Source organism: Pelobates fuscus, chromosome 4 (genome assembly GCF_036172605.1).
Source record: "Pelobates fuscus isolate aPelFus1 chromosome 4, aPelFus1.pri, whole genome shotgun sequence".
NCBI classification, from domain to species: Eukaryota; Metazoa; Chordata; class Amphibia; order Anura; family Pelobatidae; genus Pelobates; species Pelobates fuscus.
Window position 1 is genome coordinate 81,145,269 of NC_086320.1, and position 16,938 is coordinate 81,162,206.

The 16,938-nt window shown below is 37.8% G+C and overlaps 1 protein-coding gene across 1 annotated transcript in view; it reads left to right on the top strand.

The window, feature by feature from the left end:
* The window catches only part of NCOA2 (nuclear receptor coactivator 2), a 354,595-nt gene that overhangs the window by 303,751 nt on the left and 33,906 nt on the right, over nt 1-16,938 (top strand). Inside the window, exons 5-7 of the mRNA XM_063451336.1 lie at nt 1,293-1,397; nt 6,702-6,874; nt 16,192-16,295. Of these exons, the coding sequence (XP_063307406.1) occupies nt 1,312-1,397; nt 6,702-6,874; nt 16,192-16,295 (363 nt within the window). The 5' untranslated portion in view covers nt 1,293-1,311. The remainder of the gene's footprint in view (nt 1-1,292; nt 1,398-6,701; nt 6,875-16,191; nt 16,296-16,938) is intronic.

Below are 16,938 nucleotides of genomic sequence, written 5' to 3' on the forward strand. Positions count from 1 at the left end.
TATAGGCTGTTAATTCACAAAAAACATCAGCTCACTGTAGAGTCCGTGCAATCCATTTTTTGTAAACTTTAGCATGGAAATTCAGGAGTTAACCATTTTTAAAACCAAACCTTCTGACAACTACCCAGATGGGATTGAAACACTGGTTTACAGTGATTTAAGAAACACCTGCTGAAACGATTAATGTTGTGCGTTGCGGCGTATTCTTACCCTTATTCCATTTTAGTATCTGGTCAAGGAGCAGATTCTGAAATTGTCTGCCTTTTTATATGTTTAAGTGTATGCATACAATTTTGAATTTGTGTAATATCTTGACTGTCATGGATATCTGTATTTGTCTTAAGAGTTGCATACATTAGAGCTTTGTTTAACTCTTTAAACTACTAAATATTGACTTGCTCCAGACTAGACAGAAACTTGTTATTTATATGGTCCAAACTAATTTATACTCCTTAAGGAAGCATGGTTTAGATATGATAAATTCTAAAAAGGATACAACTCATAAATTTTTCATTAGGAAAGATTGACCTATAGATAGTGGCTTTGATATCAGCAAGGGATGTCAGATTTGAAGCTCGTAGTGCAATGTGCTGGGGTTGATTGGAAGTTAGATGTTCAGTATTCACATTTTAATTATATAGTGCCAAGTGCTTACATAGCGCTTGATGCAATACCTAAAGTCTATTAGAAAATCTATTTGATGGAGAAGCATACATAAGGTGAAAAGGGACCTGCCTCTTGCCTGCTTTCTTAATTTCATCGCAATGCATGTGTTCCCTCTGTCGAGATTCATGCAGTAAATGTTTTATGTGTTGGGTTTCTTTTTATATATTTTCCTTAGAAGTTTGAGGTGTGGTGGTGGTGTGTGTGTCTTTTTTGTTTGTTGTTTTTTTTTTTTTGCCTATGTTTCTCCTTCAAAACTGTACCCAGGGGACTTATACATTAATATGTTACAATTATATCAAACAAGTTAAACATATTAGCCATTGTTCCAATTCATATTCCAGTTTCCTCATCCAAGCCAGTGGCCAGCATAATGTCATTTTCATGGGAATGCTATGGTAACAATATATGAACGGATGGCTGGCTCCTGTTTAAGGAAAACAAGAAAACTCATTTGTCATGTATTGTGGAAAAGTAGGAATGCCATTGATTTACAGTTGCTATAGTCAAATACCATGTGGTGTATGGTGGTTTTTTTTTATTTTTTTTATTTTGTATATAATCTTTTTAGTATTACGGTATTCTCTGCTGTTTTTTTCACTTTTTTTATTTATTTTTTTCCTCTGTAGTTGCTGATATGTGTTCAAGATGAGTGGAATGGGAGAAAATACCTCTGACCCTTCCAGGGTAGAGCCACGGAAGAGGAAAGAGAGCCCCGATCAGCTTGGTCCCAGGTAACTATTGTACTGCAACTTTGATTCAGAATCTGTTGGATTGCTCAGTAGCCATTTCGGAGCGGTTAGTTGTGTATAAAAACTGAGACAACTCTTTGACATATTAATAATGTTGTAGGAAAGCAAGGTGTGATAGGGAATAAGGCCGTTGTATTGGAATATGACTCAATTTTCACCAAGATTGAAAAATTAAGTGGTTAATATTGATTTCTCCATTGGTTTTTCTGTTGCGTTAGGGCTTTGCTTAATTCATCATGGTAACTGACACTTAAAACAAACACAATATGTAAACCAGCAAAATGAACAATAAAGGTGTTGGTTTTCTTAACAAAACAAAAGTTTTTAATCCCAAAAATCTTTTATGAAATTGGCTTTGGATTTCAGTAGTCTTGTGTGGACTGTTGGACTCCGCATTTTCACTGTTAAATTGCATCAGTTACCATAACTGGCTCTCCTCCTTTTTGGCTGTCAGTTTTTGTGTACATTTCCCATAGTGCTTGGCGGGGCCCCTTCATGTATCCCATGATTTCTGCATTGCCAAAAGGTAGGCATCGCTGAGCCACATCAAATGTGAAATGACTTTGTGTGTATACTCTTGTTATGGTCAAATGATAAACTGTAATGACTAGATATGAGCTATATTCTGCTATAAAGAATGCATGGTGTATTAATGTGATTGAGAAAGCAGTTTAACTCTTTCACTGGGAAAGGAGTAAACATCCCTCTGGCAGTTTACTTTGGAAAGTACAGAATGCTCCTTATGGGAGTATGAAATATTTATCAGTGCAAAATGTGACTTTGTGGCAAGGCAGATACCGGGGTCTAATGCGCATGCGTGACAAATGCCGCGCACATTAGACCTCCCAATAGGATAGTATTGAATCAATGCTTTCCTAAGGGGGAAAAATCTGACGCTGGAGGCCCTCATGCAGAGCGTGAGAATGTCAGATAATGGACCAAAAGTCTTACGATTCCGGAAGCGCACTGGCAGTGTTTAACATTGCAGCACTAGGTGCAAAAGGGACACAGCACCCAGACCACTTCAATGAGCTGAAGTGGTCTGGCTGGCTGCCTACAGTGTCCCTTTACTACTCATTTTATACCCGTTGTCACAACTGAAAGGAATACAACTTTATCATTGCCATTTATATAGCGCTAACAGTTTCTGTAGTGCTTTACAATATTATGAGAGGAGGGATTTAAGTATAAATAGGACAATTACAAAAGACTTACAGGAACGATAGGTTGAAGAGGACCCTGCTCAAAGGAGCTTACAGTAGTTCTGGTGTATAGATCATGCCCTTGTAGTCTCGCTGCTCAATTCTCTGCCCTTTAGGAGTTAAATCACTTTTTGTTTATAAAGCCCTAGTTACACCTCGCTGCATGTGACTTGGACAGCCTTCTTAAACACTTCCTGAAAATGAATCTAGGTATTAAATGCTCCTGTTTTGCATAGTCTGTTTTTAATCTACAATTCCTCATCTTCTCCCCCTTTTAAAAGCCTTCTAGAGGCTACTATGATTAAAGTTCAAGTTACAGAGCAGGCATTACAAATTTCTATAATGGGCACACTGATTTTGTGCAGGTTTGTGTGAGTCACAGACTAGGGCTGAATAAACAGAAACAAAGTGATTTAACTCCTAAATGGCAGAGAATTGAGCAGTGATAATGTGGGGCATGATCTATACACCAAAACGGCTTCATTAAGCTAAAGTTGTTTTGATGCCTATAATATCCCTTTACTAGAGATTCTTGCATGCATATTTGTCCTGGGAGCGATTGATTGCCAACACTCGCGCACCATGATTATAATAGAAGTCTGTACAAATAAAGCAGGAGCAGTATAAAGCTATACTTAAATAACCTCTGTAATGTTTTCTGTGTTGAAAACAGAAGATAGGAATGATTGCTTGCAGCATGGTGGCCTCTCTGTAATGCTGCATTCACTGGGTTTGGTGATGGATATACATAAAGGTCTGGGAGGATGTTCATGGTGTGTGGGAGTAGGAAATATGCAATTGGATATTCTGAGTAGTGAGATAAACATGGTTTAGGCACATAAAAGAACATAAGGTTTAGTATTGGGGCTATTTTAAGTGTTAAATAGTTTTGAATCTTTTATACAAGGCACTTTCAAATTTGTGTTCTAAATGAAGGTTGGGGGGAAGGGGGGGGGGTGCCTTAAATTAAACTGTTTACCAAAAATATGCAGTAAGTTGTCAAAAACATTTACAGTTGGACTGTTTTTGTCCATTTTAGAAGAACATTTAATAGTGTTGGGAATATATTCTTAATGCTATATACCGTCATTTCACTAAAATAAGGCCGTGTCTTTATATTAATTTCTCTCTCAAAAAAAAAGCACTAGTTGATTTTCAGTGGATGTCTTATTCTGTAGCAAGCATGAGCTAGAAAACAGGGCTACGTTTGGGGGGGGGGCAGTTAACTAGGGCATGGAATCCCATGGATCTATGTTTGGGGGAAACTTTACCGAAAATAGAGCTTACTCGCAAATAGAATCCCGCAAATCTATGTTTGAATAAACTTCCCCAAACAGATTAACTTACTCACGATTGGAATCCCGCATATCTGGGTTCGGAGAACATTCTCCAAACTAGCAACAACTAGGGCTTATTTTCAGGGTAGGGCTTATATTACGAGCACCCCCTGAAAATAAGCTAGGGCTTATTTTCAGGGAAACTGGGTAGTAGTGCTGGAGTACCTATTTAGGTCCAACCACCCTCAGAATGGAATTGAAAGGTAGTTAACCCTTTCCCCATCGCAGTGCTGCAGTTGGCCCTGCCTCCATAGCTGATATAGTCAGTCTTGATCATCTCTGCCATTCCAATGCTTTACCATAGGAAAGTATTGAGGCTGTTGTGCATGCACAGTAAAATGCCACACTGCGCTAATCAGCATCTCTATGGATGCAGCACTGAAATAGGAAGAACCTTTAGCGGCCGTCAAACCCTGCCATTTCTCTGAAAAGGCAGCGTTATAATTGCTCAGCCTGCAGGGACATGCTATAGACTCCAGAACCTCTATATTAAATGGACACTATAGGCACTAAAACAACTTTAGCTTGGTGAAGCAGTTTGCGTGTGCAGGCCATGCCCCTGCACTGCTCTGTCCTCTTCTAGGAGTTAAATCACTTTTGTTCCTACTTATGCAGCCATAGCTACACCTCCCCTGACTGTGTGACTGGGAAAAATTTAATTTTCAATTATATGTTAAACGTTTTTTTATTTTTTTTGTACTTCCTGCTCTGTAAATAGAATTTGAATCACACACAGGAGGCTCCTGCAAGGTCTAGCAAGCTATTAAGAGGAGATCAGAAATTCCTGATTAAACAGAATTTGCAATAAAGGAAGTGTAAACTTTAGATCTCTCTTTACAGGAAGTGTTTAGGAAAGCTGTCCACATTACACGCAGTGAGGTGTGCAGAGAATTGAGCAGCGAGACTGCATGGGGCATGATCTATACACCAAAAGTGCTTCATTAGGCTGAAGCTGTTTTGTTGACAATAGTGTCCCATTAATGATTCTGAGACCACAACACTGTACAGAATCTGTATATCACAAGTAGATTGTAATGTAGTAGAAAAAGAAATGGCGTACACTCATGTTTCCCCTGAGAGAATTGTAAAGTTGTTGCATCAAAACTAATATAAATAAGCTGAATAAAACATATTGAGCTGTCATTTCTTTAACACCTCTCCAAACTGGTCCTGCATTCAATTAAGGCTGGATTCAATTACTGGAGATAAAAATTTATCACGTATTCTAATAAATTTATCTTGAGTAATTGAATCCATCCTGTGGTGAGTTCTTAGTTTGGGGAAGGACAGATAATCGGTTAAAAACTCTGGGTTAAACAGCCTCACCTCTGTGATTAAGCCAATGTTTACAAGAGCCATGACACATCCCTCTGACAGCTAATGCAATTTATGTTCTAAGATCTTAATATGAGAGCTTTTTTTTTGCAGCATGTATGTGTAAAATCTTGCATTCCTCAAACTACTGATACTAAACCTAAAAAGCCAACAATATAACACACATGCTCAAAGTAATGTTTTTTTTTTTTGTGCTTGTTTCGTTTTAGTTTTTTCTTCCCCTTCCTATTGGAGTTTGTACTGATAGGTGGTGTAATTTGGTTTGTTAGATTCACATTATGTAGTGAGTGCAATAGTAGAAGTGTTCGGGTTTGTCCACTAAAGTGGGAATTGCCTGTTAAAAATATAAAATTTGGATATGCTTTATGCAATAAATTCAGGGTTTTTTTTTTTTTTGTCTTTTGTAGACATTTTATTTAGTTTTTTTTTTTTTTAAATTTGACAACTGATCTAAAATGAATTTTTAAATTCATGTTGAATCCTCTCTTTTGAGAATTAGGAATAATTGAGCGTTCCATTAAATATGTGAAACCAATGCTCGCTTCATTCTTTCGCTCTAATATTTGGCAAACCTTTTTATTTTTTATTAATTTTGGGGAATTTCTCAGTACAAATAAACAATTTTCCATGCCAAGGAACATTAACCAGCATACAGGAATGATCCTGGCAGTTGGGTCTGTCAATCTCTAATCACACTTACAAAGTCACAATATATAAGTTTTCTTAGTATTTTCTTCATTGTCTGCATGGATTGATATATACGGCCCAGTCCGCTCCTCTCTTTTTGTTGAGATATTTTGCGTTTCATAAATCTGTTCTAGCAGATGCAGAGCTAATTGCTTTGCTTATAAAGTGCTCGTGATGAATGAAGTCGATGCTTTTCCTAAATAGAAAAGAGAGCGTGTTTCTGTGTCTGTAGAACTCTTCAGCTGCAATGAATCACCCAGTTATATCTTGCCTGACAAATGGTGTGGTTTCCAGAAGCCCTGATGTTGATAGGTTTTTGGCCTATGTTTTTCATTTTCTGCTCTGTACGAGTAGTCTTGATGTTCTAGCAGCATAATGTGTTAGAAGGAAACGGCGTGTTGAAACCCAACATCTGGAGCCAACTAAATATATGCCTTTCTACCTTTTTTTTTAAATGTTTTTGGTGTTTTGAGTGTTGGTAAATTTAGAGAGAACATTTTGACCTGTTTCTGACGTGGATTCTTGGGAAATGTAGTTCACGGACGTCTGGGATGACAAAGTTCAGCCATTACACTCTTAGATTGTGAAGTTTAACTGCAAATAAGACCTTCATAAATAGCTGGATGTTCCATAATGAAGTTCTAACACGATGATCATATTTACATGTGCTTTATATTGTGTGTTATGGTCTATTTCACAATCCCTTGTTTCTGATTTTTTCACAGTCCTAAGAGAAGCAATGACAAGCGTAATCGGGAGCAGGAGAATAAATATATCGAGGAGCTTGCTGAGCTGATTTTTGCGAATTTCAATGACATTGACAACTTTAACTTTAAACCTGACAAATGTGCAATTTTAAAGGAAACTGTGAAGCAAATTCGGCAGATCAAAGAGCAAGGTAGGGTTCTGGAAGAACATAAAATACTTTGCCTGCTGTCCCTTTAAGAGACATACACAATCACGCCACAGTTAACTTATTAAGGGACAATGATAAATAGTATGATGTGAGTCCTTAAAGAGACATGATTCACTTTGAGACAACGGTCCCGTTCCAAAGGTTTATCTTTAAATGATACAACTGCCCCACTTGGTAGGCTGGAAAAAAAAAGCAGTGTTTTTTTTTGGTTTTTTTTCCTTGCTTATTTTGGTTTTTATACCTTTTTTTTTAAAGTGTTCGCTGATTTAAAAAAATCTTTGTCAAGTGATGCATCTCTCTTTAAAGAATGTGTTTAAATGTGCTATAAAAAGTCCTATTCATTTTAATGATCACACTCTATAGTAGACCATTCCATGCTGGCATATTCTGCATGGGCTCTGTTGTAAAGAAAAAAGATGGGGGTGATGACTGATGCCTCTGTCCGCAAGTTAGTCTGAACTGCTTGTGCTGTTTTTTCATACTTTGCTTGATTACAATGCATCTGTGGGTGTGGTTTGGTTTCTTGGGCTTTTTAGAGAATAGCAGTTCTAATGAGTATCATTATCACTTTTATCTCTAAATTTGTTATATGTACATATGTTTAATGCATTTGCATCTGTTAATAGCCTCCTAGACTCTGCAGGAGCCTCTTATGTGTGATTAAAGTACAATTTAAAGAGTAGATGGATACAAAAAAAAAAAAACCTCTAAAGAAAATAAACGTGATTGAAAATGAAACCACTTTAAAAAAAAAAAAAAAATTATGCAGGCTGTGTCAGTCACAGCCAGGGAAGTTGTTGCCAGGGCTACATATACAGAAAGAAAAGTGATTTAACTCCTAAATGTCAGAGAATGGACCAGTGAAACTGCTGGGGCATTATCGCTTAATAAAGCAGTTTGGATGTAAGGTTGTTTTGATGCCTATAGTATCCCTTGAAGTGCGGTGTCAAGTGAGGGAGTTACAACAGGGTTTCAGGAATAAAAGTGGAAATTCTCATTTTGATACATTCGCACATTGTATAACCTGACCACTTGTGTTTGAGACATTGTTGGCACTGTATATTATGTACTTGTTAGGACATTGGACTAGAGTTAGACAGTAGTGCTTGCTTTCTGGTTATTTTGTCCCTGCTGCAGAAAGCAATTTTCCTCCAGTCCTCTTGCTTTGCCCACCACACCATCATTTTCTGTTTTCTCCATGCTCTACTTGTTTGGGTTTCACTTCTGCATTTTACGTTTCACTTTATGAACAGTTTCATTCTTCCAGTAAATGTTACTTCATCGAGGTAGCAATGAGGTCTGATGAAGGAAAAGCAAATAATAAAACTAGGGGGTTACAAAGTATTTCTGCTTATTGCTATAATTTTAAATTCTTTTGTTTCCTAATAAACCACTATATACAAAACCTTGCTTATTACAAGTGAGTGCCAGAAGGTAGAGTAACATATTGGTGTAAGCTCAGGTTGTTCCCCTCTGTGGACAAACGCATCAAAACCTACTTTTAGGCACATTACTATACAGAGATTCCTACTGTGCAAATCCAGCAGCTTTAGCAATTGCAATATAATTTTTTTAAAAAAACATTTTCCCCCTTATTTGGATAACCTTCATTGGCGGAGTGTGTCAGCTGAAGCTATCTTTTAGATCAGCGCTTTTGGTAGCCACTTGGATGAGCAGTGTACCATAGCATTTCTTGTCTTGTGCTCCCTTTTGATATTTTCAATAATTGACTTCCACGGTAGCGTCCCTAAATTCTTAGAAGCACATCTCTGCTTCAAATTGTGTTTTCCTTGGAATTATAACAAGCCTGTTTCTCTGCCTGTCCCAGAGGAAGTCAATCCTCTAAGTAAAACACATCTGATCCGTGTAATGGGAATCTGGCATATATAATGACAATTATATAAATGACATAAGAACTGCAGGTGGGTCCACACAGCCCTGGAACAGGTACAACAGGTTAAGCTTGGGTTCCTGGGGAAACTAGGGGAGGGAGTGCTTTCTTGTTACTAATTATCTAGGTGTGCAGCTTGTGGTAGTTCCATGTTTACTAATTAAAGACTAGTACAGTGTCTCTCATCATACTCTGCTTTCTGACTTTGATTATAGCAGATCTTTTCTGGACAGGAAGCATTAGAATTTTGGATATCTCTGACCCAATGTTTTATTCTAGTATAAAATACGTATGTAAAGTAGATGGTGAGGCACTCATGCCTTTGCTGTGACATGTCCGTATTGGAAATGGATATGTTGGGGGAGGGGGAGGACTTTTTTGTTTTTTTTTTATTTTATTATTTTTAAATTCTTAATTGGCAGAAGGCTAGAATGAGCCCACATATATTGCAATGCTTCATCTCCTCCGCTGGTGCACAGAGCGAGTTAACCCAAAGCATTTATTTTTCACTGAGCTCAAACTCCCCCTTGTTTGCTTAGTCATCTTGTCACACGACTCTTCAAGTAATTCCTGGCATAGCGAATAGCGCAACAAAGTCTCACTTTCTCAGCTGAGAAGGGAGAGAAACTGTACTGCGTCTGGACTTGGTGATATCTGTTCTGGGGGAAACTGTGATTTTTTGCTAATGAGGGTGATTTGTACATGTGAAAAGGGGGAAGTGACAGTTAAGACCTGCTCGGTGCAGCTCCCAGTGAGAAACTCTGCAGCTGTGCCTAATGCCTCCCTCTGTTAAATGCACGGTGGGAGATTTCTGCAGCCAGATGATATATGGTGCATTAATATTGAAAAGATAAACACGTTTGGAGAGTACAGGAAGGGCCTTGTGGTTTCTCTGCTGGCAGAATGCTTCCTAATGAATACGTGACGCTGGCTTCACCCAACCATATGGCAGCCTTTCTAATTTTAGTATAGTGCAGATGTAGAATTGTCTCACTTGCTTACCTCCTAAAGCTTTTCTGAGCAGTACCATGTCTTACAGTCCTTTTAATTCACTGGAGGCCTCTACATTGTCTTGCAACGTGACTAATGGGGGAGGGCCTGCAAGCCATAGGGCATTATTGGGTCCTAGGCCTGCTGAACGAGATCCTGCAAAACTTCTCACCCAAGCCCCTGCTATGTATACTGTTGACCACACTGGCATTTAAACAGTTAGAATCTTGTTTTCCTTCTATCAAATCTCTGGTGACACAGCATTTACCAAATCATTGGGGTGACAATTATCTATGGAATTTAGGATGATCTCGAACAAGATAAATGTTGTGCTGTTTCTGGTTTTATTTATTTTTCAAGGGAGCCAGTGAAAATGTGTATCAAGTGCACTTAAATAAATCACACAAGAATCGCTATCTGCAAAAGCAATATATTTGTAATACTTTTCATTTTCTGGAAAGTACATGCAACTATACTGTGTAACTTTGTGTACATTAAATTCTGTTTGTTAGTTATTTGGGCACGCCAATCGTGGCAATAATTCTGTGCCCTTATCCAAACTAATAGTTTGGCTCTACATTACTAAATTTATTGTATGCCCCACTCCTGATATATTGGGAGTTGTACATTTGTTTTTTTTTGTTACTGCAATAGAGTGTAGTACACACTGGTGTTAAAGAGGAACAGTCATGAAATTTTACTAACTTTTTTTTATACTTTAGGGGTTGCCTGGATTTTTGCCTAATATTTTGCTTTATATAAAGTAAAAATTCTCTATTACAGTATGCTAACAATGGGTTATATACTCTGTTGAAATGTAAATACAGGTTACGGTGGGAATGTTACATGAATTTGTTGTTAGAATGCCTTTTTACATATTCTGTGTCTGAACCTCTGCATATAAGAACATGCTTTGAAAGAAGACTATTTGCACACAAACTAGGAAGGAAAACTATGGTTTTCCCTTTATTTCTGGGATGGTAATTGATTGAAACTTCTATTCAATCTAGATAAGAATTGCACGCCCATGTGGATCAATTGATTGTATTCAAAATTCAAAGCAAGAAATCCTGAAGATGTTTAAACATATTCTTTTGTTATTAGGCTGTTTGATAAGTTTCATTTAAGCATGCAAATACATTCCTTGTTTTCCACCCAGCAGAAACTGCACTGTAAGCAGATTGCCTCTCCGTCAACATGTGTTGACGGAATTTCATTGGATTTAAAGCTCCAGGAGAACTTAGAATCTTCAAAGCAGTAGCAATAAACATGCATTTATTATACAGGTTAAATTACTAAATTGACAGGAATTTAGAGTGAATTTATAATTTGAGGCCACAATAGCAGTGTTAGATTTCTTCCCCCTTTCCCCCCCCTAAGTCTGCAGTGTTTTCAGTTTCCGTCTAATTTGACATGAAATGTTATATAACATTCACAGCAATTCGCGAATATTCTGTCAATATTTCTAATCCAAAGCCAGGTAGAATTTTACTGTCCTGTCTGCTTGGATCTAGAGGGAAGGAAAATATATGCTAGATCTAAACAAGGCACATACATTATGTAGGCATTGGAAAACTCTACCCGGCTTAAAACACTTAACTATTAAAATTGAATTGCTTATTTTTGAGACTTGTCCGATGCACGCAAAGGTTTCCATTTGTGTAAAAAATATTTTTTTTTATATCCCTCTCACTACTACTACCACCACCTCTCACTCCATAAGTTGGTTCTCTGTTCAAAAGCTGTAATGAGATTTGCATAAAGTTTGAAGAGCAATTATTCAAAATTGAAGCACTCCCTTTCAGGCTCAATCAGTGAATTTTAGTTTTGAACAGAAGATAGAAAAACTTCAAAGGGTTATTCCAAGCACCATGGCCACTTCAGTGATTTGAAGTGTTTGTGGTGACTGGAGTCTGTATGTGCAGCGTTTTGCTTTGAAATACTGCACATATGGACTATACCCCCTAAGGCTGTTACTTTTTTTTTAGTGCCACAAGTTTCTGTAATGTTCAAGAGGACAGTTCTGGAAAGTGCCAAGTTTAATATTTGTTTTAGATTTGATCATTTTTGTATTTAGTTTGTTTAAGCAAGCAGTAACTGTGTGCACACTCATGGACGAGCAGGTTTTTAACTGACTCCCAGAAGCACCAGCACGTAAAGATAAATCTTACAGGAGTCATGTAAAACAAACACGTTCTATGTGTAGCTGCTGCCATAGACAGATTTAAGTGTAGTAATCTCATTACAGAATTCTCATCAGCAACAAGTGGTTCGTAGAATAGCCATTGTTCATTAGAATAACTGTGAAATTTTAGTTTGCTATTTAATTTTTATGCCACCTTTTGTGTGTTCCAAGGCAATAAATGGCAATGGAGTAGCTAATAGGGAGATACCTTGCAACCAAGTTTTATTTCCGTTCATTTTTTCCCCCCCTTCCTAAGGGCTTCTTAAAGCACCATAACAACTTCACCTTGTTGAAGTGGCTACGATGCAATGGCAGAGTTTTGTGAAGGGGGGGGGGGAGGGAGGGAGAGGGGGAGGAGGAAGCTTGCCATAGAAGTAAATTCCCTGCGTAAAATAAAACTTTTAAAATCACTGTATCAATTCATGTCTGAGAATTTTGTGGCATTATTTGTTTTACTCGTGGATGCTTTGGTACATTAAGGAGTCCAAAAAGACAGCCGTGTCTTTTTAGAGTTTTATGGCTGGCAAGTTTCTCTGAAAGATGATGGCCTTTTATTTGACGGTGTTTCTGACACCAAATATGTATATTTTATTTGTCTAAGAGCTGTAGTGCCTTCAAAGTACTTTTACTAGTTTGACAAAACCTAGAATAGACTTCTACAGATGTGTCACCTGGGTCCCTTATATTCTCTTGATATTTGTCAAACCAAGTGAGTGAATAAAAATAATATCCCTTGTAGGTCCGATATCCGTTACAAAACAGACCTTAGAAATGGTCAACATTGAGTGAATATGTATCCGTAGATCTTTATTCCTGTTAGAAGTGCCACTTTGTCATCCTTTACAAGTTGACATCCGTGATTTCTCTTATTCTGAGTGAGTGGACAGATAAGTGGCTAACTATTTTTTTCTGTTTGTTTACACCTTCTACTGTTTCAAGCCACTTGAGTTTCAATTTGTTTGTTTGGTTTTTGTTTCATCATGGTGGTGGTTCTTCTGCAGCTTTATTTGTGCTGTTTGCAGACCTTAAACAGGCACTCTTCAGCTCATCTCAGACATTACTCCAAGTATTTCCTTTTTCCTTTTAGCTGCCACACAGTTGAGAAAATAAACAGCTTTGAATATGACTGTTTCTGTTGCTGTTAGATTATTCTATAACTGACTCTTTGTGTTCCAAACTAATTAAGTAGCTCTAATACACTTGCTACGTAAATAAAATGAATCTGTCACACTTACTGGCCACACCATAAAAATCCATCCAATATGAAAGAATAACACGACGAGGAACTTGTAAACCATGTGCTCCAACAAATCTTTGTCTATCTAGTCCTAAAAATCTTTATATTCTTGCTTTTTCATTTCAGATTGAAATTTGTTTCTTAAAAAAAATAAACATTCTGAGAAGGGACCAAAGGCTCAGAGAAACCTCATTAGTTTGCCTACTAGTTACAATTCCAGAAAGAACCTATACTAGATGTTGTGGAATAAATCTCCCTTAATCATACAGCCATAATGATGGGAAAGCATCTTGGGAGATGTAGTCCACAGCATCTGGAGTGCTATACCATTTGCATTTAAGACTGATATCACCCATAAAGGCAGCCCAGATACAAACTGCCAGCAAATGCCCTCTGCGTGAGAGATACAGCACCCAAACCCAGTTTCAGCTTTCTTTGGGCCTTGTAATGAGGGGTGTCTGATACCCCTTTAGGCACTGTGAGCAGGGTCCATACCTGTGTTACCCTTTTGACTTTGGGAGAACCGAAGTAAATGCATTGTAACAAAATGCTGAGAACATGCTCTTGGTGTTTAGAGGATTATTGGCTAGTCATCGCTGACCAGACCAAAGTTATTGTCCAGGGTTTCTGTATCTCTTGTGCAGAGGGGACTTGTGGACATTTCGGATCTAGACTGCCCTTATGGAGAGGATCAGTCTGATAGGCCAACAATGGTTTACCTTCTCTTTGTAATGGCACACGTGAGCAAATGGTGTGTTGTATGTTTAGTTTGTTGTTTTTGAAACTTGAGTGGGGATTTACCCAAGGGCAAGCTATTGAGTTTTTCTTCGCTTTTTAAAAATTTTTTTTTTTTTTTAATGCTGACAAACGTTCTCTAGGGACAAAATTGTAATGTCTGCAAAGTATAGCATTTTGATTCTTAAGAGGTTAACTTTGTGTGTAAAGGGTCCTGCAATAAAAAATAAATAATTAAACGATTATATATATATATATATATATATATATTTTATTTTATTTATTTTGTGGCTGCATTTAGAAGTGCAACAACTAAGCTCCCGCTTCACTATTTCAAAGATTACAAGCTGCCCTAAGCATACTGGATCAAATACAAAGACTAAATATCTTTACATACCAAAGATAAATGCAAAGGGTTAAACCTCAGTCATATTGTACCTGCTGTGCCCTTCAGGACCTTCAAGAAGTGAAAGACACATGATGGTTTGAGAACACCCCATAGATTACGTAAAGGGCATCACAGATCAGGAAAAAGTAGATGATCTACAAGGAAATTATTTGGTCTCTATGTGTAAATAAATTCTCTGCTTTCTTGTTCTTTGACATGTACTACAAAGCCCCCAATGTGTGTACTGCACTAGTTCCTCCATTACATTTGCTCTACTCTCATCTTCTCTTAAAAGGTCGGATTGAGTTTGAAATCTGGGACAAGATTCAAATTAAACCCAAGAAATCCCCCAGTGTGGATTTTTACTAGAGAGCAGTAGGAAATGTCTGTTTGCTCTCACATTTGCCAGATTAAAGAATATTTTTTTTCATGTGAATGTAGAAGGAACTGTCTTACTGCGTACTGGGGAAGCTCTCATTGATGTGGGGATTCAGAGCTATTTCTGGAATGCCTTCCCCTCTCCCTCTGAATTTACAGAACTCTAATTAGCTGCGTCCATTTAGCCAGGGTGTCTAAATATGACTTGGCACAGCTAGGGGTTTGTTGACTGTGATGGTTTATTAAATGCCAGGAAGAGATGAGCTTCACTGCATTCAATAACCTGGGCAGCTTACTGTGGTGGCATTGCATAATATCCCAACCAGTTTTTAGTTTTATCAGTAGAGTTGCCAAAAATCTTCTGCAGATTTGTATGCTGATGTTACAAATTTGCAAAACCGTTCACATTCCCATAGTCTATTAGTTTTTAGTTATGGGTGTGTGCACTGCTTTTGCGTAAAAACAAAAGTTGGGATGAGCTACCCCAACCCCCACAGTTCCATAACCATAAAGTGGACTAAGTGATTTTGTGAAAACCGTGGCTATGACCCAAAGACCTTTGCTCATAGTTGCATGCACTGTTTAAAAAAAGATAAACCTATCCTGCCACTGTTAAATTAATAATTGCCTTCTTGCAGACCGCAACATCACTGAATCATGGTATTTTTACCTTTTTTATAGAATGATTGCGCGATTTTGTTAGCTCCCCAAACAGCTGCTAAATCTGTAGTAATGGTCTACATTAGAAAGCCATTCTGGCCACTTGAGGTGAATTCAGGGTTCAAAAATAATTTTGAGAACTAGATCTGTAGATGTATGTCAATATCTACAGTAGCTTTTAGTTGCTGCAAATGGTCAGCTTGTTTAATTTTTTTTACGGTGCACAAAAACGTAGGGCAACCTGCTAAGATGATGTATCACATTGAGCATGGTTTGTAGAACTACCGGTTTTGTGACAGTCTCTTAAAGAGTGCCAATTAGGACAAATCCTGTTGTGGTGTTTACATGGACAGTTTACCTCCTGTTAGCTAGTTTATTAGTTTTGTTTGCTCATCTTAAGTAAGGTGTTTGGTTTAAAACGACATTTCTCAGATTTCAGATTGAACATTTTGTCACTAGGCCATTAAAGATTCTATTTGCTTGCTAGCCATAAGTCAGAGTAGACATAATTCTGAATCTTGCTCTTTGCACATCTTGAGGCATTTTAACTTCATTTTGATGTAGAAAGTCACATAAATGCTTACCGTATTTTATCTGATGAATATTGGAATACCCAGATTACTTTACACCACCAAAACAATGTTCATCACCCATTACATTAGCGGATGTACCAAACCATATTAATCTGTAGCAGTGAATACGTTACCTACATTGTTAAAGCTCACGCGTGTCTGTTCTCCTTTTAAAACTGTTGCATGATTGTAGAGCTTTTGCATGTTTCGAATTCCAAATGTAAAGGTCAATTAATATCTTGCTTTCCATTGCTGTCTTGCAGAAAAAGCAGCCGCTGCGAACGAAGATGAAGTTCAAAAGGCCGACGTTTCCTCAACAGGCCAAAGTGTCATAGACAAGGATACACTCGGACCCATGATGCTGGAGGTGTGTGAAACAAAATCTTCTACAATGAGCGCTGTGCAACCAGTCATACTGGCTGCGTGGTGGTGGTGGTGATTACTATTGGTTACACAAATTACTTCAAGTTTAGGCTGTGCAAAATGCTTGAAGCCAGAGGTGGGATTAGCTATGGATTTTAATTATGCATTTTTGTGTGTTTTCTTGTGGTTAGTAATATATGTTTTTTGTTTTGTTTTTTGGGGGGGGGGGGGGGGGGCGGGGGGTGCTGGCTAAAGACTTTTTTTAAAGACAATTATGAGGGTGTGTTTAGACACATATTCTCAGAGTCAAAATAGCTGCATCTCCGTATTACGGCAAAAAGTCCAATTATATTGCTTCCAGATAATTGTCTTGCTCTTCCTATGTTATTGTGTACCGTCTCCTCTAACCCCTAGAATAAAAGCTGGATTTCTTTACACTTGGAGCAGGTCAATTGTTAAAGCTAATCTGGGAGGCTTTAATATTCCCAGCTTGTGTTTTCTATGTATATTCACATTCTCCCCAGCCAGATAGAGGCTCTTTAATCCTGGTTAATAACCTCTTCATTCTGGCAAGATATTTAACACAGGGAAGCACAAGTAATGCTGGAATGAAGTCCTCTTCTGTACCCAGTAACGGCAATGACTCC